This window comes from Lynx rufus, unplaced genomic scaffold (assembly GCF_022079265.1).
Source record: "Lynx rufus isolate CCGP_SWC_20201006 ecotype Redwood Valley unplaced genomic scaffold, mLynRuf1.p SCAF_3, whole genome shotgun sequence".
In the NCBI taxonomy this organism is placed as follows: domain Eukaryota; kingdom Metazoa; phylum Chordata; class Mammalia; order Carnivora; family Felidae; genus Lynx; species Lynx rufus.
Window position 1 is genome coordinate 97,167,186 of NW_025814845.1, and position 26,002 is coordinate 97,193,187.

A 26,002-nucleotide genomic window follows, 5' to 3' on the forward strand; every position below is an offset into this window, starting at 1 on the left:
GTGCCTCTAATTTAAGTTTTGCTAAGAAAGTCACATTTAATGGCATGTCAAAAATTAATGATAGTCTTTGACTCTAGTTTTTGTTTTTGTTTTTAATTTCAATTTTTTATTATTTCTTAATGTTTAAAAAATATTTTATTTTTGAGAGAGATTGACAGAGTGTGAGCAGGCAAGGGGTAGAGAGAGAGGGAGACACAGAATCTGAAGGAGGCTCCAGGCTCTGAGCTGTTAGCACAGAGCCCCACACAGGGCTGGAACTCAGGAACCACGAGATCCTGACCTGAGCCAAAGTCAGATGCTTAACCAACTGAGCCACCCAGTCACCCCTAATTTCAACTATTTAACATTTTTTTATTTCATTTTTATTCTGTTTTGAGAGAGAGAGAGAGAGAGAGAGCACGTGCATGACGGGGGAGAGAGGTAGAGAGAGAGAGAGAGAGAGAGAGAGAGAGAATCTTAAGCAGACTACACGCTCTGTTTTTTGAGACAGAGAGAGAGAGAGAGAGAGAGAGAGCACATGATGGGGGAGAGAGGCAGAGAGAGAGAATCTTAAGCAGCTTACATGCTCAATCCCATGATTGGGGTTCAATCCCACAACCCTGTAAGATCATGGCCTGAGCAGAAATCAAGAGTAAGACGCTCAACCAACTGAGCCACCCAGGCACCCCTTTATTTTATTTTTTATGAGGGGGGAGGGGCTAAAGGAGAGGGAGAGAGAATCTTAAGCAGGCTCCAACACCCAGCCCGGAGCCCAAAGTGGGGCTCAATCTCACAACTATGAGGCCATTTTTTTTTTTAGTAATAAAGTTTACTTATTTGAGAGAGAGAGATTGAACACATGCACATGGGCAGGGGAGGGACAAAGAGAGAGGGGAGAGAGAGAATCCCAAGCAGGCTCCATGCTGTCAGCACAGAGCCCGATCCAGGGCTCAATCTTGCATAAAATGTGACCTGGGCTGAAACCAAGAGTTGGACACTTAACCCACTGAGTGACCCAGGTGCCCCTTAAACTCTAATTTAAGCAGGAAAAAAAATCATCTCAAAATTTTCTTAAAGAACATAACAGTGTTTTTAAAATTGGTTAAAATTGCTAAGAAAATTATGAGGTTAGATAATAACCCAGGGAACTAAACATTTTAAAGACTACTTTAAAAGTAAAAACATCTGATTTTTAGAGGAGAAAGAGAAAACCAGGAATCACAAATAGAAGGAACATTTACTTTGGTATGTTACTTTTTTGTTGTTTGTTCTTAATTACACAGTACTTCTTTTTAAATATCCAAATATAAAAGCTGAAAGTGAAATATTTCAAACTAACACCACATTCAAAACTCAATTCCTGATAAATAGATGGCAAAATTACGAAAGCAAAGTTTTATTTTGAATTATCCTTACAACTTCAAGTAGGGAAAGATTTATTAAACAAGACACAGATGGTATACTTTAAATTAAAGGACTAATATATTCAATAAAAATTAAGAATGCTACTTTACTAAAAACCACCCTAAGGAAAGTTAAAAGATAAATTAAAAAGTTGATGCATATATTGTATTACATATTCACAAATATATTTGTTGGTGAATCTATCCAATAGAATCGATTCTCATAAAAAATAAAAAGAATTCTCAAAATTCATTAAAAAAAGTTTTAAAACCTTAACAACCCAAGAGAAAAACAGGCAAAAGGCAGGTGTCAAATTAAAAGAAACTGACTCATTAAAAATGACAATTTGGCCCAGATTTCTGACATAAAAACATATTCTACTTAACTAAGGTAAAATTATTATACTTTCCTTATAATTATGCAGGAATCTTAGCAAAGTTTATTGATACAAATCATCTGAGAAATTAATTTGAAAGACCCTCTTCAGCAATGAGAACTGGCCTCACATGCTTGTGGTTGGCAACACATTCACTTCAAAACTGACACAGGGCACCTGGGTGGCTGAGTTGGTTAAGCACCTGATTCTTTATTTCGGCTCAGGTCATGATCTCAAGGTTGTGAGATTGAGCCCCACATCAGGCTCAGCATGGGGTGCGAAGCCTGCTTGAGAGTCTCTCTCTCCCTCTCTCTCTGCCCCTCCCCTGCTTGTGCTTTCTCTCAAAATAAATAAATTAATTAAAAAAGAAAAGAAAAAGAAAAAAACTGATACAGCTAGTAGTAAGTTGTAAAAGATCCCTATGCCCAAACAGATTATTCTTACAGTACTCTTAGAGTAAGTCTTTTTTAATATAAAACTTATTTAATAACTATAGAAGTAATAAATGCTCACTGTATCAAATTTACACATAAAAATATAAAAATTCCCAACAACACACTGTTAGCATCTGGGTACATTCCCTTCCTGTACATATTTATGGGGAAAAAACTAACTATAATTTTTAGTGGTTAAAAAAATTCATTGTACACATTAGTGTAGTAGATCTCAAACTTCAGAGTACTTAAAAGACCACTTGGGTTGATTCTGAGTGAGTGTATCACCAGTGGGACTTAGAAATCTATTTTTTCATAAGCTATAGGTGATGCCTATTCAAGGAGTTCTACATCAAACTTTAACATAGAAAAATTAGAGTTTATTTCCCCACTGCTGCACATTTACTTTTAAAATTCAAGACTTTTTATAATTATATATACACACACACTTTCTTTTTTTCTAAATGTAATTTTATTTTAAATTCCAGTATAGTTAACATACAGTGTTATATTAGTTTCACATCTACAATATCATGATTTCAGTTCCATCACCTGGTGCTTATCCCAAGTGCACTCCTTAATCCCCATCACCTATTTCACCCACCTCCCCTCTGGTAACTATCAGTTTGTTTTCTTTCTTTTTTTTTTTTAATTTCATTTTTTTAAATTTACATCCAAATTAGTTAGCATGTAGTGCAACAATGATTTCAGGAGTAGATTCCCTAATGCCCCTTACCCATTTAGCCCATCCCCCCTCCCACAACCCCTCCAGTAACCCTCTGTTTGTTCTCCTTATTTAAGAGTCTGTTACACACACACACTCTTAAACAGAAGTTTTTGTGGACAGCTTAGATTTCTTCCCAGAACTAGTATTTTTGTTCAACAGGTATAAACATTTTTTAAGGTTCTGGATATATATTGCTGAATACAGGGCAAGTCTTTGGGAAGCAAGTTATTCATTTGAAATATGTATAATTAAAATGTGATTATTCAAAGAAAAGTTTTTCTGCTTTATTTTGTGCATCATAGTTCTGATCTCTCTGGAATTTATTTCTGCTTAGTGTTAGTATGGGATATAGTTTTATTTTTGTCCCTAAGGTCATTGTCCCAGTAACTTTTCCCACTGATTTGAAAGGCTTTTTAAAAAATGTTTTTTAAATGTTTTTATATATTTTAGAGACAGGGAGAGACAGAGCATGAGTAGGGAAGGGGCAGAGAGAGAGGGAGACACAGAATCCGAAGCAGCCTCCAGGCTCTGAGCTGTCAGCACAGAGTCCGACACTGGGCTCAAACCCATGAGCCATGAGATCATGACCTGAGCTGAAGCCGGCCACTTAATCGATTAAGCTACCCAGGCACCTCTAAAAGTCTTTATAATTTAACATTTATCATGCTTACATGTACATAAGTCATTTTTTGGTCTTTATAATACAGTAATCCCCAATCTTGGCTACACATTAAAATTACCTTTGGAAGCTTTTTTTTTTTTTTTAATTTTTGTTAATGTTTTATTTTTTTTTATTTTTGAGACAGAGAGAGACAGAGCATGAGCGGGGGAGGGTTAGAGAGAGAGAGGGAGACACAGAATCTGAAACAGGCTCCAGGCTCTGAGCTGTCAGCACAGAGCCCGACGCGGGGCTCAAACTCACAGACGGTGAGATCGTGACCTGAGCCGAAGTCAGAAGCTGAACCGACTGAGCCACCCAGGTGCCCCTGGAAGCTTTTATATTATAGCAAAACCTGAACCCCACCTGACATCAATTAAAGTAAAATCCATGGGAATGGGGCTGGTCATGGGTAATATTCTTTTAACTCTCAATGTGATCTTAGTGTACACCCGAGGTTGATAATCACTGCTGTAGTTAGTATCGTTGACTTCTTGCCTATTCCTGTGCCAGTACCACATGGATTTGATTCCAGATGACTTTTGAAGTCAAGTTCCTCTCCCCACCCCTACCCTCAGCCACACCAAGAAAATAAAAAGATTTTTATAAGGGCAGCATTTAATGAATAATCTCTATTCTGTCTTCCCATTCAGGATTGTTGTATATCACTTATTAACTTTTCTACCTTTGTAAAGATTTACTTTTTTTCATATAGGTCTCAATTCTTGTGATTATTCCTAGTTAGGTTGTTTTTGGGTTTTTTGTTTGGTTTTTGGGTTTTGTACCCTCTAAATGATCTTTTATTTCTTTTTATTTTCTACTTAGCTTATAGCAACTATTGCCTTTTAAAAAATAACACTAGTTCTAGTGTCTTTCCCATTGGTTCTCTTGGGTTTTTTAGTTGGACAATCACATTATTCATGTAACAATTCTGACTTCCTTTTCAATACTGGTATCTCAATGCTTAATGATAGTGGGACTTTCAGATAATACTGAGTCATTGAAGTAATAGCAGGCATGCTTGTTTTGTTCCTGTTTGATGAATGTGATATAAAGGTAAGGTAGTTTTATTTTATCCTAAGCTTCCTAAGAGACATAAGGAAGAAATGGTGATTTTTAACATATAAAGTTTTGCCATTATTAGTTGATCATATTTGTTTTAATTTATAGATAATACACTGAAATACATTAATTGAATGCCTCACTTTGAACCATTTTTATATTCTTGCAATAGACTCCCATTTCTTCAAATCTGTTTAAATACACCATTGGATTAAATTTGCTAATATTTTGTTTGAATTTTTGTATGTAGATTAATGAGATGGAAGATAGTTTTCTTGATGTGTGTGTGAGTATACTTGGATTATCTAGTCATGAAATAAATTTACATTAGTCTCATAAAATGAATGGAAAGATTTCCATCTTTTTTCCCACTCTGCATCAATTTATATAACTTGGGAATTACCTGAATTGAAGATCAGTCAAAACTCCTCAGCAAAAAAATCAGAGTCATTGCTTCCGTGATCACTAATCTATTTAGGTTTTCTATCAATTTTCATAATTATATTTTTGTTGAAAATGTGGTTTCCTACATAATTGATCATTTCATCTAGATTTCCAAGTTTATTAGCTAAAAGTAGTTCACAGTATTCTATAATTTTTTTAACCAGATATGTGTATCTGCTCGTATTCCTTTTCTTTTCTCTAATGTATATTTGTATTTTTGTATAGTTGTATTTTCTTTCCTTTTTCTGAGTTGGAATCGCCAAATATTGCTTATTTTATTAATCTTTTTTAAAAAAAACAGAAATAATTGTTGACAATGTGGTTGTATAATGTTAAGCCTTTTGAAATTCAAATAGACATCATTCAAAGAAAATAAAAAATTAATGGCATTCTGAAATTAAACTCCCAGGTGATTCCCATCAGTGTGGGAAGTGAGGATGAGTGGAGGTAGAAAGTAAATAATAGCATGCTAAGGGAAACTTACAGATAATTTCTGAAATTGGTAAGAAAATATGCCAGCATGTTTGCTAAAAATTTAAACAGAACTTCCAGTAAAACAATAAGAATGCTGAGTGTCCAACCACTAAAGAAAGGAAAGAATGAAAGTAGAAAATTGGGTTGCTTGCATATAAAAAAACAGAAGAGTACACAAAGAACAGACAAAAAATCATCATAAATACCATAGAAGTAGATGATAGGTAGAGATAAATGTATAGAAAATAAAATTAGACCCATTAAATAAAATGAAGGATGATTTCTTAGAAATTTATCAACTTACAGACTAAAAGAATGCACCATTTTAGATACATTAGAAATAGAAGTTAGGGAACATTTTAACTAATAAAAGTGCATGATTAAATTCTCAGCAATGTAGTGGAATTTAAAAAAACTTTCTGTGACTTTTTTTTTTATCAACTAAGGACTGTGTCATCTATAGAAAAAAGGGAAGGGACTTCCCACTAGGCTACAGCCAGGCAGTAATTCACAGCAGACAATTTCAATACATTAGACAGTCTTTACACTGGGATGTAAGTGCTCCTGGGAGTAGAAGATGACTTTCTTAGGATGCATGGCTTTATGGGAATCAGTATGTGGATCCTCAAATGACATGTGTATTTTCGCCTAAAACTGGTTTGGCTGAAATGAAAATCAACTTCTCTTCAAAATTTTCCTCTCCTACTACACAAAAAAAAGACATATTTTTCATTCATCCCAAATCCTACCACAATGCATTACTCCAAGATGTAAAAGCCTCTGAAGTGGTCAAAAGAACAATTCAAAATATATGATAGCAATGAAGTCTCCTTTAACCAAGCACCATAAACCCAACTCATCAAAGTTAGAAATGGGACCTTTCTTCAGTTTTTATTTCCTATATTTAATACTTACTTACCAAATTTTTGTTTGTGTTGTCTTTAATCGGTTGTATACTAGAAATCATAAACTCTAAAGAGGAACTTTTTAGAAGGATTTAATTTCTCTCTCTTTCTCTTGCTCTCTCCATGTACATATACACATGCACATACACACAGGCACACACACATTTGCATAAGTATGTATATATGTATATACTCATATACACGTGTTTTTTAAAGCATTGCAACTTTAGGATACTGTGGAGAGGAAAATTTTAAATACAATTTCAAGAGAAGGAACTATGTAAAATTTCTCAAGGTCAAAGAAGAGCTTGTTCATGTATTTTTTTTTAATTTTTTTAAAAGTTTATTTATTTATTTATTTTTTTTTTTTTTTTTAATTTTTTTTTTTCAACGTTTATTTATTTTTGGGACAGAGAGAGACAGAGCATGAACGGGGAAGGGGCAGAGAGAGAGGGAGACACAGAATCGGAAACAGGCTCCAGGCTCTGAGCCATCAGCCCAGAGCCCGACGCGGGGCTCGAACCCACGGACCGCGAGATCGTGACCTGGCTGAAGTCGGACGCTTAACCGACTGCGCCACCCAGGCGCCCCAAAAGTTTATTTATTTTTGAGAGAGAGAGAGACAGAGTGCAAGCACAGCAGGAGCAGAGAGAGGGAGACACAGAATCAGAAGCAGGCTCCAGGCTCAGCTGTCAGCACAGAGCCCGACACAGGGCTCAAACTCACAAACCACAAGATCATGACCTGAGCCGAAGTCGGACGCTCAACCGACTGAGCCACCTAGGTGCCCCTCACGTATTGTTTAAATAGATGACAGGCAGTATCAAGTCACTATTATACTGATATTCCATTGGATTATAATTAAGAGTGATATAACTGTTCTATTTTTAAATATCATACACAAATATGCCAGAAAGTAAATTATATCCTTTGCAACTATTTAATTATAAGGTAAAAACTAGATATACTTAATTTTAGGTCTCTACTAATTCTCTAGGGACACACAATTTTGCAAATTCTTTTGAGGGGTACTAAAACAAATATGCAGTACAAGAACAATGTCATCTTGAGAACATATGCTAATGGATTCACACATAGTTCAAATAGAATGGAATTTCCATCATAGCTATTTAGTCTATCTTGACAAGTGTAACTGATATCAACACATTCTCTCTGAGCCCTCTAAAAATAATATGCTCATATGCTAGACTTTGTCAGACATTATGTAACATGTAATGCATAATTAAATAATGCCTTTTACTTTCTGTTCACTCTAAGTATATCTACATTAGTTACCATTCATGTTTCCTGGTTTTGTTACTTCATTTTGTTTCTCTCATTGCGGAAATACTGTCTAATGCTATTTGGATTCTCAGTATTTCCAAGGAGTATTTCCTCAGTATTTCCAAAGCCTCACATATAATATAGTTGCCTGGGGTACAGATCTCTGAAACTTCTATTTCTAACACCCAAGACTTTTGACAGCTTAAAAGTCTTCTGGATTGATTTCTACAAAGACATGCCTTATTAAAGAATTTTTAACAATTCCAAGTAGACCTAGGGGAAAAAATATTCTCTAGTCACATACTTGTTTACAATTATATATATGTTCTTACATGAAATCCATTTCCCCTGAGTGGAAAATTATAAAAACATTCAAGTGTATTTAGATTGATCAAATAGCCACATGATTCTCATGTAAATATTATTTGATGGTAAATTATACCCTGTGCACTAGAAGATGATTATCCAATTTGTTATAACATTTAATTACTGATTTACTTATTAGGAGACTTTATTTTAAAGAAACAATTACACAGTAAGCTCTTCTTCCAATGCTTTTCTTGATAATTCTTACAGAAACATTATTGAAAATTGCTACAAACTTTGTTCACTTAACCTATATTATTTCTTACCGAAATTCACCATTTAAGTTAAATGCAAAATAGGGGCACCTGGTGGCTCAGTCAGTTAAGTGTACAACTCTTGATTTTGGCTCAGGTCATGATTCACAGTTGTGAGATCCAGCCCCACATCGGGCTCTGCACTGACAATGCAGAGCCTCCTTTGGAGTCTCTCTCTCTCCCTCTTTCTCTACCCTCTTTGACTCTCTCTTTCTCTCAAAATAAATAAACTTTAAGTTAAATGTAAAATGGACTAACCGGTAAGTTAAAAGCAATAAAAAATGTAGAAAGAAATTAAAGTGAAAATGTATTGATGGATATGCTTATGAACTTTTCCTCTCATTGATTAGACACACAATTCAAGGATCAATTTGATCTTTCCCTTCCTATTTCCAAAGATAACACTAGGTTTCCTGGATTATTCTGATAAAAAATAAAAGTTAGCCAAGTAAACAGTCTCAAACAGCAATATACAGCAAAACCTTGGATTGCAAGTAACTTGTTCTGCGAGTGTTCCACGAGATGAACAACATTTCTAATAAATTTTAACTTGAGAAACGAGCGATGTCCTGCAACACGAGTAGTACGTGATGCTAAATGTCACATGATCATGACTGAGTCAGTGGTTCTCTTTCACTGGAGGATTGTGGGTGATCATCTCCCATGCTCCCATGCTTGGTCTCAGGATGCAGTGTTTAGCAGAAATCAGTGATTTTTTAGAACACTGGAAGGTGCCCATAACGGGACTAGTGTATTTTTTGTCACTTCAAAGTACCTATGGACAGTCCTTTACTTTTCCATACAAGAGTAAGCTTAGGAATGCTTTGCTTCATTCAAGGTCATTGGATAGGTTCCAACTTGGTAAAGTTGCACAAAAAGAAGAAGATTCCATCGAGCCAATAGGTAGCAGTTAGTGACAGTGAAAGTAGTCCTACACAATAATCCTCCTCTTGTCTCCCTCACACCAGCCACAAAGATTTCCAAAGGTAAGTGTAGGTTAGTTTATTTTTCTTTATATTTTGTAGTTTCTTTATTATTTTGTATTATATTACAGTACTGTAATCATTTTTATATGAATATTTTTGGGTTGTGGAACGAATCATCTGAGTTTCCATTATTTCTTATGGGGAAATTCTCTCTGACATACAAGTGCTTTGGATTATAAGCATGTTTCCTGAACGAATTATGCTCACAAACCAAGGTTTTGCTGTACGTTAATGGCTGATTTTGGATAAATTCACTGTGAATGCAATGTAAGAAAAATAATATATTTTTTTCAAATAAAGGAAGGAGTGTTAGAAAAGTAGTTAGCAAAGGAAATAAATCGTTGACAGAGTTCACCAAGGCATCTAACATAAACTCTTCCTATCTTACTTCTATCCTTCATAATTTGAAAGCTGAAAATCTGTGTCATATACCTATTTTAATACTGAAAATCTAGATCCCAAATAATGGACCCATTTACCATAAGACAATTGGAATTACAACTAGGTCCAAAACTGAGCAGGAAACTGAAGTTGTTTCTGGGTAACCAAAAACAACTTTGAATTAAAAATTTAGAAAAAACATTTGAATTTTTATTAAATTAGAAATACTTTTAAAAATAAAAATGTATTGGGGCGCCTGGGTGGCTCAGTCGGTTGGGCGTCTGATTCTTGGTTTCGGCTCAGGTCATGATCTCACAATTTCGTGGGTTTAAGCCCCTCATCAGGCTCTAAGCTGGCAGTGTGGAGCCTGCTTGGGATTCGCTGTCTCCCTCTCTCTGCCCCTCCCCCACTTGCACTATCTCTGTCTCTCTCAAAATAAATAAATAAATGTAAAAAAAAATTTTTTAAAGAAAAATGTATTCTGCATAGAATAAGCAGTTAAAGTTATCAATATTTAAGATATGCATAGATGTATAATTAAAGATTTTTTAAAAATCCAAACCAATATTAGTAATCTATTATGAGTTCATCAATTCATTTCAATTTCAATATTCATTTCAATTTTATATCCTCTATACTGTAACATGCTACATATATTTGTAGCTGCCAAATCAATACTCATGGTGCTTTCAGTCATTTGCAGACATGCACAAAGCCTCAAAAAATGTGCATTGCCCAGCTGAGGCGTCAGAAGAAGATAATCTGCTTGTTTATTTCAGCTGTCAAACTGAAACAAGTGTCCTTTTCCCAGTCTATTTAATGCCATGTTTATTGCACTATTACTCATGCTTCAGTGAAACCTATCCAACACCTGTATTTTCTCCATAAGGCACATCACAATCATAGCCTTCTTCCACTTAGTAATGCTAGGTAGCACTAGATAGCACTGTGTTCAGGGGGCATTTTAAACAGTGAAATGATTAACAAAAAAAAAGCATAAAAATGCAAAATAAATTTTAAAAAAAGTACTAACAGACCACAAAATTCTTAATTGTTTCCAAGATTGAGAGCTAAAATGAGAAGGCAGAGCACTGCCTTGTTCAACCTTAACTCTAGAAGCAATGGCTCAGCATTAGCTAATGCAGTGTTTTACTGTGATTTTAGAGAGTGGAACTACTGTGAATAAGGAGAACGAAGTACAATTTCATAACCCCAGAGTCTCTTAAAAGGCTAGAGTATTGAAACCTAAATCATAGAGAAAAGGTTAACACCTCTGCCTGACACAAGCAGTATTATGAATATTAGATTATTTGCTATTATATAAAAGCTACATTTTTTTTAAGGTAAGCTCTAAGCCCAGGGCACCTGGGTGGCTCAGTTGGTTGAGTGTCCAACTCTTGATTTCAGCTCAAGTCATGATCCCCCGGTCATGGGATTGAGTCCCATGTCAGGCTCTGCACTGAGTGTAGAGCCTACATAAGTCTCCTTCTCTCTCTCTCTCTCTCTCTCTCTCTCTCTCTCTCTCTCTCTCTCTGCCTCTGCCTCTCTGCCCCTCTCCCCTGCTCAAACACCCTCTCTCTAAAATAAAATAAAAAATAAAATATAAAATACGTATTTCTAAAAAATAAAACAATTAAGTTCTAGGCCCAACGTGAGGCTTGAACTCAGGACCTTAAGATCAGGAGTTACATGCTCTATGGACTGAGCCTGCCAGGCACTCCAAAAGCTACATTTCTTATATAACAGTGTATATGGCTTATAGGAGAATAGAAAAATTTAAATAGACTCTAATTAGTATCTCTTCACAATTCTGAATCAAGTCAGCATGCTGCCAGTATTTTCAATTGATTCATAGAAATTAATTTTAGGTAAGAAATAACTCATTAGAACAAACCTGAATAGTTAGAAATGTTCATCAAGTAACCATTCCAAATAATTAGGTTTTTCTTACTTGTAGCCAAGCTGGCGACAAATCACAGTTGCGTCCTTATCAGTCCACCCATCATCACAAATTGTTCCCCACTGGCCATTGATGAAAACCTCCACTCGTCCTTCTTTCTTATTTTCTCCATCCATCAGTCTGATAGGAAAACCTAAGTCATGATTCAAAAGTATTAGAAAAGCCAAAACAGCAAACAGATGTCAAAGTATGAAAGACTTTGTAAAATACAAATCATTTTTTTAAATTAACTATAAAATTAGCTGGGTAATACGAAAGAGTGAATGAGAGAGAAGTGTTAATAAAAAACCATATCCACTTTTGCAATATCTTTTGAAGTCTTTGGGTCAGAGTACTCACTTGCTCAACTATGAATTCCCAAGCATTTGGAACAGTGCCTCACATATAGAGGACATGCCACAGCTGTTTGTTGTATGAATGAATAAATGAATGAATGGATAATTAGCATTGTAATTTGTGAATGGTTTTATTACCACTAACTTCTTTTTTTTTTAATTGAGGTTCAATTTATAGTGTAGTATTGGTTTAAGGAGTAGAATTTAGTGATTCATCATTTACACATTAACACCCAGTGCTCATCCCAACAAGTGCCCTCCTTAATGCCATCACCCATTTAGCCCATTCCCCTGCACACCTACCCTCCAGCAACCCTTAGTTTTCTATCATTAAGAGTCTCTTATTATTTCCACTACCTTCTAAATAGTAAAAGATATTTCCTTGGAGTTGTTTTTGTTTCATGTCTGGTCATTTATCCTTGAACACAGCTAAAAATTTATACTCCAAAGCAGAGATTTTTAAGAAGGCATAAACATATATACCCTTGGCATGCATGGGTAACTTGAATGCGTGGGGAGAAAAAAAAACGAAGGCAGCTAACAAGGACAATTTCCATCTCAGGCTTCTCATTTACTATTGCTTTCAAAAGAAGGGCTTAAATCATACAAATTACTAAGATAACTAAAGTTGAATGTAAATGTTATGTACAGCATGGTGAGTATAGTTAATAATACTGTATTTCATATTTGAAAGTTGCTGAGATTAGATCTTAAAAGTTCTCAACACAAGAAAAATAATTTTTTGTAACAATGTAAGTGATGGGTGTTAATTAGACTTGTGTTGATCATTTTACAATGTATACAAGTACTGAACCATTATGCTGTATGCCTGACACTAATATAGTATGTCCATTATGCCTCAAGACTTTAAAAAATGCTGAAGCTAAAAAATAAAAATAATAAAAATTTAAAATAAATAGAAGTCATTCCTTTTTTCTTAAAGTTGAGAAACTGATCTCTAGCAAACTGAGGTTTATCTAAGTTATGTAAATGATTTATAGAATTTCATGTATCTCTATTGACACCATTAAAGATGGTGCTATTTACCAAGAAGCATAAAATACCTAGGGATAAATCTAACCAAAGATGTAAAAGATCTGTATGCTGAAAACTATAGAAAGTTTATGAAGGAAATTGAAGAAGATATAAAGAAATGGAAAAACATTCCGTGCTCATGGATTGGAAGAATAAATATTGTCAAAATGTCAATACTACCCAAAGCTATCTACACATTCAATGCAATCCTAATCAAAATTGCACCAGCATTCTTCTTGAAACTAGAACAAGCAATCCTAAAATTCATATGGAACCACAAAAGGCCCCGAATAGCCAAAGTAATTTTGAAGAAGACCAAAGCAGGAGGCATCACAATCCCAGACTTTAGCCTCTACTACAAAGCTGTAATCATCAAGACAGCATGGTATTGGCACAAAAACAGACACATAGACCAATGGAATAGAATAGAAACCCCAGAAATAGACCCACAAACATATGGCCAACTCATCTTTGACAAAGCAGGAAAGAACATCCAATGGAAAAAAGACAGTCTCTTTAACAAATGGTGCTGGGAGAACTGGACAGCAACATGCAGAAGATTGAAACTAGACCACTTTCTCACACCATTCACAAAAAATAAATTCAAAATGGATAAAGGACCTGAATGTGAGACAGGAAACCATCAAAACCCTAGAGGAGAAAGCAGGAGAAGACCTCTCTGACCTCATCCGTAGCAATTTCTTACTTGACACATCCCCAAAGGCAAGGGAATTAAAGCAAAAATGAACTACTGGGACCTTATGAAGATAAAAAGCTTCTGCACAGCAAAGGAAACAACCAACAAAACTAAAAGGCAACCAACGGAATGGGAAAAGATATTTGCAAATGACATATCAGACAAAGGGCTAGTATCCAAAATCTATAAAGAGCTCACCAAACTCCACACCCGAAAAACAAATAACCCAGTGAAGAAATGGGCAGAAAACATGAATAGACACTTCTCTAAAGAAGACATCCGGATGGCCAACAGGCACATGAAAAGATGTTCAACGTCGCTCCTCATCAGGGAAATACAAATCAAAACCACACTCAGATATCACCTCACGCTAGTCAGAGTGGCCAAAATGAACAAATCAGGAGACTATAGATGCTGGAGAGGATGTGGAGAAACGGGAACCCTCTTGCACTGTTGGTGGGAATGCAAATTGGTGCAGCCACTCTGGAAAACAGTGTGGAGGTTCCTCAAAAAATTAAAAATAGACCTACCCTATGACCCAGCAATAGCACTGCTAGGAATTTACCCAAGGGATAGAGGAGTACTGATGTATAGGGCACTTGTACCCCAATGTTTATAGCAGCACTCTCAACAATAGCCAAATTACGGAAAGAGCCTAAATGTCCATCAACTGATGAATGGATAAAGAAATTGTGGTTTATATACACAATGGAGTAATATGTGGCAATGAGAAAGAATGAAATATGGCCCTTTGTAGCAACGTGGATGGAACTGGAGAGTGTGATGCTAAGTGAAATAAGCCATACAGAGAAAGACAGATACCATATGTTTTCACTCTTATGTGGATCCTGAGAAACTTAACAGAAACCCATGGGGGAGGGAAAGGAAAAAATAAAAAAAGAGGTTAGAATGGGAGAGAGCCAAAGCATAAGAGACTCTTAAAAGCTGAGAACAAACTGAGGGATGATGGGGGGTGGGAGGGTGGGGAGGGTGGGTGATGGGTATTGAGGAGGGCACCTTTTGGGATGAGTACTGGGTGTTGTATGGAAACCAATTTGACAATAAATTACACATATTGAAAAAAAAAAAGATGGTGCTATTTAACTGAAAGCGCCCTCACTGCACCTTGCATACTGTCATGGGTTGAACTGTGAAGTCGTCACGGTGGGCCCTAATCCAGTATGACTGATGTCCTTATAAAAAGGACAGATTTGAATAGTGAGATACACAGAGGGAAGACTGTGAGGAGGCACAGGGAAAAGATGGCCATCTATAAGGCAAGGAGAGTAACCTGGAACACAGCTTCCCTCTTAGCCCTGAGAAGCAATCAATCCTGATGACACCTGGATTTGGGACCCCAGAAATGTGAGACAACACATACCTGTTGTTTAAGCCATCCACTGCATGGTACTTTGTTACAGCAGCCCAAGCAAACCAATACACTTTAGATCACCTAGTTACTGAAAGGGTCTCCAGCTTCGGGGCCCCTAAGATTTACTGGTACGGATTTAGGGAATACCATGAAGCATGCGGAACTGATTAGAGCTAAAGAGGCGAAGTAAGCAGCTAAAGAAAAAATATCATTTCTCTTTAAAACAACATATGACATTGCTAGATTGGCCTTTGTTTACTGACAGCAAATACTGTTGGCAAGATGAACATACCCTACTTTGATCCTTCTGATCCATTTTTATTTCTCTATCCTTCTTTGTTTTATCCCCAGAGTTGCTGGCACTTTGGTTTCTGTACCTGTCATACTCACTTCGTGGGGCGGGCATCATAGCAGAATCAAGATAGCAAAATCAAAATCAACAAATGTTTATGAAGTGCCTACCCTATGCATGGCTTATGTTGGGGTTTTAGCCATGTAACAAAACACAGTATATTTGAAACATTACATTTCTTATTAACGCATCTGAAAGTTTGGAGTTTTTTCTAAAAGGAATAAGGTAGAAAAGTGATCCTCAAAGAAAAAAATCCAAAAAGGTGAAGTTCTTTTCTTAAAGTTCTTAATTTTTAAATTTTGGGATGTTTGGTCCAAAATTAAGTAAACATATGTACATGGAATTAGATTTCCACATTCCATTCTAGTCATTTTATGGGCAGTTTTTCATATACCATAAAAATAAAAATGAGAAAGTGTTTTTAAAGCCTCAGTTGCATGCTTTGTATAAATAATGCATGCAGTATTTCTGAACCTAACTTTAGCCCTTCATTTTACAAAATCATTGGATTTTCAATGCTTGAAGGGCAAACTGGATGACAAAAGCCATTCTATCAACACCACCTTACTGTTTAAGTTCTTTTCATTATGGTAGCAATAATATACATGTTTTATTTCTAAAATCTTAAATATAAAATGCTCGGGAAAACTAAATAGTCCTCTGGGCATCTAAGTATCTTTAATATATAATTTAATTATATATTTCAAACTTGGACCTCCAAAAGTTTTAATTTTCCTGTAACATTGATATAATACATTATTTTTAGAAAATAATATTTTTACTAGAAGATAAAATTTAGCTTATGTTAAAAGTCAAATTTTTATATTGTAAAATTAGGTAAGAGACCAGCTCACTGTGGATAAAATCTCTCTAGGATATAATACTCTGAAATACAGAATTGGTGCAATATTGGGGCACCTGGTTAGCTCAGTCAGAAGAGTATGAGATTCTTGATTTTGGGATCATGAGTTCGAGCCCCACATTGTGTGTAGGGATTACTTAAGTAAATAAAACTTAAAAAAATGATCAGTGCAATATTAAAATGAGAAATCCATGTATTTACCATTCTGCATATTTCCCCCAATTCCCATAAGTATTAACTACATTCTTATTAGAATTACTTTTATTGAATTAGAATATTACTTTTCAGCATTCCACCTACATGTCTACTGAACAAGTATTAATTTTGAGAACACTTTCATTCACATTCAGAGTTAAGGTACACAAGTTATCCTTTAAATACTTGAAAACAGCAATAGTCCAACAGCTCATTATTACAGTGTCAAAGGAGTAAAAAAATCTCAATTGCTTTTAAAAATGCTGCTTTGTATATCACTATTCCATGATTTCCTTCTCTAAGCTTCTGTTTTAAATATGTAGTCCTTTTTGATAAGTGGGAAAATAATAGTCTCTTTGGATGGATAAATGGTAATATGATTCTATTCTAAAAGTATATTTGGCTCAGACATAATGCTCTTCAGACAAATGAATAGTTAATAAATGTATTACTGAAATTAGGACTCAAGACATTTACAATAATGATCACATATTTTATTAATAATTATCATCCTCAGCTTTTTAAATTTTTAAAAAATATGTCTAGAATCCTAGAATTAAAGATTTTCAGGGTAACTGAAGAGATTAGTTGCCTAACCATATGCATGTATTTAACCACACGGTCCTTCAGATAACTCAGATTATCATATTTTGTATAATATTTATAGTAGTTCATCGCCTGGAATACTGATGAATAACGTGCCTGAATACACCACTCCATGATCGAAATACCTACTATCTAGGGCTAAGGGTATACATTTCTAGCAAACGTTTTTGTTTTTTTTTTTTAATTAAAAAAAATTTTATGTTTATTTTTGTGAGAGAGCACACAAGCAGGGGAGGGTCAGAGAGAGAGGGAGACAGAGAATCCAGAGCATGCTCCGCTGTGCTTTCCACTGTCAGCACAAAGCCTGAACTCACAAATCCTGATATCATGACCTGAGCTGAAGTTGGACATTCAACCGACTGAGCCACCCAGGCACCCCTTTAGCAAACAGGTTCTATCTCCCCAACCACATACAATCTTTCATCACATAATCCTGGGAGGATTACAATCCCCCAGAAGAAGAAAGGATTAAGAGAAGAGGACAAATGAAAAGCAAAGTTGGAAGTATGGCTTGTAAGGGATAGAGTAAAATATCGTATTTCTACTTGATATAATGCTAGATTAGTGCAGTGAGTTCTCACAGTTTAGAGTACAAGGAGGAATCAACTATGTACTTTGACAAACTTAAATATACAATACAGTTAATACTGTGAGATTCAACAAGTTATGTTATTTTATAATGTGAAGATTTAAGCTTCACAGTCTCAAAACAGAAGGATACAAAAGGGGTTGATTCAACTCTGAGGTGAAAAGTAAAGACCACTTGGGATTATTTTAACATCTATTCACCAAAAAATATGTGTTTGGATATATAATAGAGCCATGGTAGTGTCTTGACAAGTCTTTTTAATATCTTCCTGTGTCTTATCCATTCATATTTATTCTGCCATCCTCAAAAGATGTTAAGATGTTAAGAATAGTCAGATGTTAATTAAATCTGTCAAGGACATGTACGTGCTCTCTGCTCACAAAAGGATCTTTATCCATAAATATTTCCAGACTATTAGATGAGCTACTTACCTTTTATCCAATCAGAAGTCTAGAGAAATTTGGAACTGGGGAACACAATAAGACACTGATGGGTTTCTAGAGTAACAGGGTACCTTAAAAAGATGGATTGACTATTTTCTCCAGTGAATCCACTTAGGAACCCACTGAGAAATTTGAAAGATCTAGGTTAGGACACAGCAATGAATGGCTGGTGACCAATGACTGACAAGGCCTTGGACCTAAAGAAGAAATAAATCATAGGAGAGAGAGCTATTGTTTTGTTCCGATTTTTTAAAATCCTGTCCCCAATTTTTCCTTAGAATTCAAGATGAATGAGAATCAGAATAGGGGACCGATGAATAGGGCAACAGACATTATAGCTTCTTCACTCAATATTTCAGATCCATGTGACTATAAAGATTTTTAGTGAGAAATGTAAGCTTCTAGGTAAAGAACAGTAACTTTAGGAGCAAAAATTTTATAACATTGGTGGAGAGACTCAAAAGTTGATTTAGAGCATTATTAGAAAACTGACTTAAAAAAGCCAAAGCTGAGAAATGTTTCACATGCCGGACCAGTGGATAGAGGTGCATGGGCTATTGAATTATGGATACTCAAAAGCTGTGGCCAATCCTCACCCAGTGATAGTCTGTGTCCATTGCCACCAGGGTAGCAGGTGATACCAACATCTTCCCGATGGCTGCAGTCATGCTTTCCCCACTGCCTCCGGGAACACTGAGTGAAACTTGTTTCCTTTCCGGAGCAGCTGACATCATCCAACCATATGGGCCCTGTGCTTTCTTCAAAGTGGTTTGCAGAGGCTTGTTTGCCATATCTGTGGCAATAAAATAAACGCTGTGCATGGAACTGCTGTCTCTTGTGTCAAGGAACCACAAAACATAAAAACAAACAACCTAATTAAGCATCACGACTCTGGAGGATATTTGTTCTTTCTCCTATCTTAAGGACACAGTTCTTAGAGAAGTGTTCACTCCAGCACACATTTCGATCACATGAAAATTTTTGATTGATTCAACAGGTACCTAATGGATAATTAACTCATGAAAGAGAATGCAAAACAAGATAGAACTCCAATTTCTGACAATGGAAATAATATCATGAACCATAAAACCAGAACAGTTGTCTTGTTTCAGCTCTGAAGAGCCACCTGATTTCATCACCTTCTCTAGACCTCTTTGGTATCATCCCTTCCAAAATAAAACTGTGTATATTAGTTCAGTGATTCCTCAAACACTACACCCACTCCATCATGAGACTTGCTTGGATTTCGGCCATAAAAATCGAATAATAGCAATGTTCTTAGTTTTTCATAAGGTTACATAAATCTGATTTTTAAATTTTTTAGAAATTATCTTTGTGGGGCGCCTGGGTGGCGCAGTCGGTTAAGCGTCCGACTTCAGCCAGGTCACGATCTCGCGGTCCGTGAGTTCGAGCCCCGCGTCGGGCTCTGGGCTGATGGCTCAGAGCCTGGAGCCTGTTTCCGATTCTGTGTCTCCCTCTCTCTCTGCCCCTCCCCCGTTCATGCTCTTTCTCTCTCTGTCCCAAAAATAAATAAACGTTGAAAAAAAAAATTAAAAAAAAAGAAATTATCTTTGTGTTGCAATTGACCTTAATTATAACAATGCACTACAAAAAATTATAATAAATATATACATTATAGAACTAGGTAAAATCTGCAAAAAAAAAAAAATTGGTAACTAAGTCATTCATCCTTCACCAATTTTACTTTCTTTGTTCTGTAAAATCCAAATCTCCAGAAATCACTGAGCTAAAAACTATTTAAGGTGCCTTTCAGGCCTAAGAGTCTATGTAATTAAACTCTTACTCTTAAAATTTTATGTCAATCACTTCCCTCACTGAATGCTTTCATTATTTCTGCACAAAGAATATAAAGAGATCTTTCTGGCATGAAGTTTCCCAATTATTTTCCTTTGCACATATTTGATACATTTATCTAAGAAGATGAACATTTTAATAGATTAAAACAGTGCAGCTTTTAATTAATTATTCTAAGATTTCCCCTATTTTGGTGACTAATCAAATCTGAGCTAGAAAAAAAATTATCCTAAATCTCATATTGCTACCACTTTCAACTTATACCATTTATCCAAATAATGCATCATTCTGATTGCTATCTGTCCATATCAACTATAGAACAGATGACAAGACGTCATTTTACTTTGGGATTTTATTTGTGCAAAGAAACTTAGAGTTCACCCATTCCTCATTCCAAAATGGTATTCTGCATTAGAAATTCTCCTGTAAACCAAAAGTACATGTGGTACATGCCTATTTTACCTTCCAAAACAATCTTATAGAACTGTTAACAAATATTAGTGAGAATACTTTTTGAACCATTAAATTCTGATTCTCTGTATATACAAGAAAAATTGAATATATTTGTAAAACAAAATTAATAAAATAGAAACACTAAGTCTCATTCTGTTGTTTTTATTAATAAGGAAAAATATGAAGATAGTGACTAATAATATTTATGAATCTTTCTAAATCTGTGAAAATAGAATGCAGTTCTCAGGTCTAACATTCACTTAAAGATGAAATAGTATTTATTAAATAATTCTTATTAATTAAGCATTAATATTTATTTGGTTTGTACATCATACCCCTCAACCCAATAATTATAACTGCACTGTTCATGAAAATTCAAAATATTGGGCAATAATATGTATTTATATCTTCATGATATCATTAGTTATAACAGGAAAAATTAAACTAACCTAAATATTAAGTAAATTATGACATGAATATTCAATGGGCATTATGTTAGCATTAAAAATTATGACTGTAGTACTATAAAGGTAAGAAATATGGATAGAAAATGCATGTACTTACTATTAAAGTTGTTATAAAATTATACACACAAATTATAATAATAATGGTTTAAGAATGGAACAATTAGGGGTAGTTTTTAATTTTTATTTTCTAAAATCTAATATTTTACATTACTTTGACAAATTTAAAAAATATGTTTAAACACGATCATACCTAGCTTGGATGAAAGTATATTTTTAAGGTTTAATGAGTATATGCAATTAGCTCTGTCTCAAGCATGAAATAATTTTGCCAATTTTTCCAAGCCTGAGAATTAATTCAAGCATGACCCAGAAATATGAAAAACAAGAAAGAATGGGCATTCATAGTCTTCATTCAAATATTAGCTAAAAGGCATCATTTGCAGGCCAACTGAAATCTCTACTCTGGAATGCATTATGTGTGTGACATGAAATATATTGCCCAAAGTGTGATACTAGCTTTTAAGAGAGTAAGGTCAAGGGTGAGTTCTAAAGGTCATCTCATGACAAGAAGGCTGTTTTTCTCAAATAAAAGTGATAATTATCATCACATTTAAGCAAGGGATTGACACTGGGCTTGCCTGCAATTTTAGACACAATGATGTCAGAACTAAGAACATCTAATAGCAGTGATGCGTCAGACGAAAGTCGAGCATTCAAAGCATACAGTCTTACTTGAATGGACACAAAGAAAACCTAAAAGTCACCGATGGCTCCAATCAATTACTCAAGAAGAGGGGTGGTGACAGGAAAGGTAATGAGATAAAAACAAGACATGGTTATTTGTCATCACAGAAAATGTTATTTTTTTTTAATTTTTATTTTTTATAGTTACTCCATATATAGATAGGTGAATAGGCAGGTAGGTAGGTAGACAGATGATAGAGAACATGCACTGTTAGTATGATAGAAATTATAAGTAAGGATTGTAAAATGAGAATTTAAAAAATGTAACTTGCATTGAGCTGCATCATAAAAATGGACCTTACTTAAATCCCAGTTGTCGGCAAACCACATATGTATTCAGCTCAGTCCAGCCATCATCGCAGACAGTCCCCCACCGTCCCCTGTAATACACCTCCAGGCGACCCTCATGGCTGCCTTTACCACCTCCAAGTCTGACGACCCCATCTGTGGTAAGAAGGAGACACAGAGACTGAGCAAACCACTTATCAAAAAAGGAACAACATTTTAATTTCACTAAAATTATCACCTCTCTCTCTAGGCCTTTTGTTTAACTTACTTCAAGACTGCTCAGTGATCTGTCATTGGACTGTTTCTGAAGTATGACATAACATATATTTGTCCTAACAAAATATTCTTTTCTCCTTATTTGCACTTCTAATTTCTGATCAGAAAAATATACTCTGATATAATTCCAAACTAGTTATTTAGATTTCTCCAGATTAAATAATATTTGGGAAATTTCCTATAGCTTCAATCTCCAGAAGTATGAGAAAATTAGTCATTTAAACTAAAAAAATAAGAAAACATCGAAACTTGGAAATGGTTCAAAATTTTAACCGCAAATGAAAAAAGTACTGAAATACAAAGACAGAAAAAGCTATTCTGGTTAAAGTGTGGTCTATCGTGTCAATGCATTTATTATTCCTTAGGCATTCATAAATTATAAAAACTGGGGTACACGTCTCACTTGTGTTCTTTTATTGATAATACAGATCTGAATTTGAAGCTTATGAGTTCAATGAATAATTAATTCCCAGAAAACCCTGTTAAGAGCTGCGTAGCAGATATATAATACATTTATCCCCCCAAAAGTAGATTTAAAAGCCATTTCCATGCAAGATAATCCAAACATCCCCAAATGAAACATATAAATAATCCTGGGTAAAGGTGATACTTTTCATGAATCTCTGGGATCTGTAAAGTAAATGGTCTCTTAGCAACACAATCACTTATTAATGTAATACTTTACAGTCTGCAAAACACTGCTACACATTTTACCTCATTTGACCATCACAGTAACACTACAAAATTACACTCATTTGAAAGAGGAGGAAATGGAGACCCAAAAAGATGTTGTTCTCTGGCTTAAAATCTGGTATAAATTTTATATTTCTATTGTATATAAACATGTTATTCTGCTAATAAAAACAACAGCATGTATAGAAATATACAAATAAAAAGGTATAACTTCAGCATTTCATGGGCCCTCCAAACTTTTTATTTTCATTTTTTAAAGAAAGATTACAAACCCCACTTATTTTCTTCAAGTTCTTTTTACCATAGAAACAATGGATTTGTGATGACCCAACTTCTTGTCTGTCCCTTTCCCCCTTCTTCCCACAAAACATGTAAGTACATATGCAAACGCACTTATTTGTACTCAGACATGCCCTTCTTATAACACATCCTGACCAGCATGCTGCGATTTGGAACAGTTGGAGAGGTGAGCAAGTTAAGTTGGTTCCTTTACTAGTGTGCTTTACCCGACAATCCCATCAATATGGTTTCACCAGTTAGGAACGTATTCTGAGACAAGGCAGGTCAATAGATAAAGGAACTAAACATATACCTAGTATATGAAATTTATCATTGCACACTGATTTTGATTATTGGATTTGATTATTTCATTATATATTGCAACAAAATTGTATTTTTAGGACTGTATAGCTTTAGGGTGACAAATTCAGAAATATTTATGGATAAGAACATACCATTTTAATACACAGCTTGTGTTCATTTGGGTTTTGTTTTTGTTTTTGTTTTTTAGTTTTATTTGTAGGATTTATTTGCATGCTCATTTATATTATCTTAAATTGAAGAGAAAAAAAGGTAAGCCCAGATGGTGGTGTGGGCAAGAGTTGGTAGATTAATGGGGTGAAATTCTTACCTGTCAGAGGGGTACAGGACACTCCAGCATCTTCTTTATGGTCACAGTTATGCTCTCCCCAGGAACTCTTTGGACATTGTTCAATAGAAAGCTCATTCCCAGTACAGCGTACCTCATCCAACATTATTGGACCAGAGCCTTCCCCAAAATATGCCTGGTTCCATGCTTTGGCAATGCCACTGAACAAACATAAGAATTCTGGATTAGACATTAAAAGTTAGTCTGACATAATTTCTTTTACCCCAGTAAAGGCATATTTATGATTAATCCATACTTCCCCTTACCAATTCACTCCCATAGCTCATATATGACTAGCTGTATTTCTTTCTTGTTCATTTGTTACTCTTTATATTTTTGGCCATCACAAATGTTTTAATTTTTTTTTAAATGTTTGTTTATTTTTGAGAGAAGGAGACAAAACACGAACACGGGAAGGGCAGAGAGACAGGGAGACACAGAATCCTGAAGCAGGCTTCAGGCTCTGAGCTGTCAGCACAGAGCCCAACATGGGCTGACCTGAGCCGAAGTTGGACGCTTAACCAACTGAGCCACCCAGGCGTCCCGGCCATCACAAATGTTTTAGACTGCTAGTTATCCCCCAATATTTACTCTCCTTTTCTTCATTAGAAATGGAACCACAGATTTTTAGGAGGGCAATGGCTATCCTGAGTAAAGACCACATTTCCCAGCCTCTTCTCTTTCCAGATGACTGTTTGTTTTAAAATACACAGAGCATAACATTTACCACTTTAACTATTTTTAAGTGTACTAAGCACATTCTCATTCTTGTGCAACTATTACCACTACCACCACCCATCTCCAGAACTCTTTAATCACCCCAAACTCAAACTCTGTACCCATCTTAGATGACTAAGTTTTGACCAATGATATTTAAGTAGAAGTGTTGTCCTATAACACTTCCAGGAAGTATCTTTGTTCCACTCTCTCCTTTCTGCTGACTGCAAGGCAGAGGTGATGGCTAGAGCTTGAGAAGCTATATTGGTCCATGAGGTGCTATGTTAAGAATGACAGAACTACAAGTAAAAAAGAGCCTGGGCCCTGATGATTGTGGAACCACCATACTAGCCTTGAGCTGGCTACCTCTGTTCTCTTGAGAGAGAAATAAACTCTTATCTTGCTTAAGCCACTGTTATTTTCAGTTCTCTGTCACTCACAACCAAACATATTTCTAACTAAAACATGTCTTCACTCAAATTTATTTGTACTAAATTTACTTCTGCCACAATTCAAAGTGATACCACATTCTAGAACGTCAGATTTCACTCAAGATGATCATGATTGACTGTCAAAATGATTAATAACTTCAGAAATTGCAATTTCAACACCTTTTAATTTTTAGAGTAGAGCATTTATATTCGTGGTTATTCCCCATTATTTTAGTTGCCTTTTTCTCACAGCATTATAATACCTTGAGAATTTAAACCAAAATATATTGAAGGGAAAAAAAAGTTTGCTAAATGTGTATAATAAATGTGCTAAATGGCAAAGTTTTAGATAATCAACTTCATGGTTAAAGAAGAGCTTATTTGACTAATCTAGATACCATGGAAGTTTCTTTTAAGAGAACGTGTCTAAAACAAACCTGAGGGGTGGCTAGGTGGCTCAGTTGGTTAAGTGTCCAACTCTTGGTTTCTGCTCAGGTCGTGATCTCATGATTCGTGAGATCAAGCCCCGCACTAGGCTCCACTCTGACAGTGCAGAGCCTGCTTGGGATTCTCTCTCTTTCCTCTCTCTGCCCTGCCCTGCTCATGCTCTCTCTCTCTCTCTCTCTCAAAATAAATAAATAAACTTACAATTAATTAATTAATTAATTAAACAATAAGGAAAACCCCCAAACATCTGAAAGTTAAACCCTTTAATACCTTTATTAAAGGTATTAATAAAGTTAAGCTTTCTAAATACCATTAAAGCAAATACTTGTTCCATTATCACTTGTCCCACTTCCTGTTTAATATCCAGAGATTCTGCAAGGGGAAAGATAAAGGAATGTTTATAGGAAGAGGTGTGAAGAAAACTGGAGGAAAGGAAAAATAGGTAGCTTATGCAGCATATTTTGGTGGAGTTAAAATTTTTAAATTTGGAATCCTGACACTTGAGTCACTACCTGATATTTGTCATACAGTAGCCTCTAAGAAGACTGCCCCAACAAATATTA

At 35.2% G+C, this 26,002-nt stretch overlaps 1 protein-coding gene across 1 annotated transcript in view; it reads right to left on the minus strand.

Moving 5' to 3' along the window:
• The window catches only part of PRSS12 (serine protease 12), a 77,642-nt gene that overhangs the window by 21,711 nt on the left and 29,929 nt on the right, over window positions 1-26,002 (minus strand). The window contains exons 5-8 of the mRNA XM_047091202.1: window positions 23,827-24,005; window positions 21,962-22,103; window positions 18,777-18,973; window positions 11,686-11,827 (exon numbers count right to left, since the gene is read on the minus strand). Of these exons, the coding sequence (XP_046947158.1) occupies window positions 11,686-11,827; window positions 18,777-18,973; window positions 21,962-22,103; window positions 23,827-24,005 (660 nt within the window). The remainder of the gene's footprint in view (window positions 1-11,685; window positions 11,828-18,776; window positions 18,974-21,961; window positions 22,104-23,826; window positions 24,006-26,002) is intronic.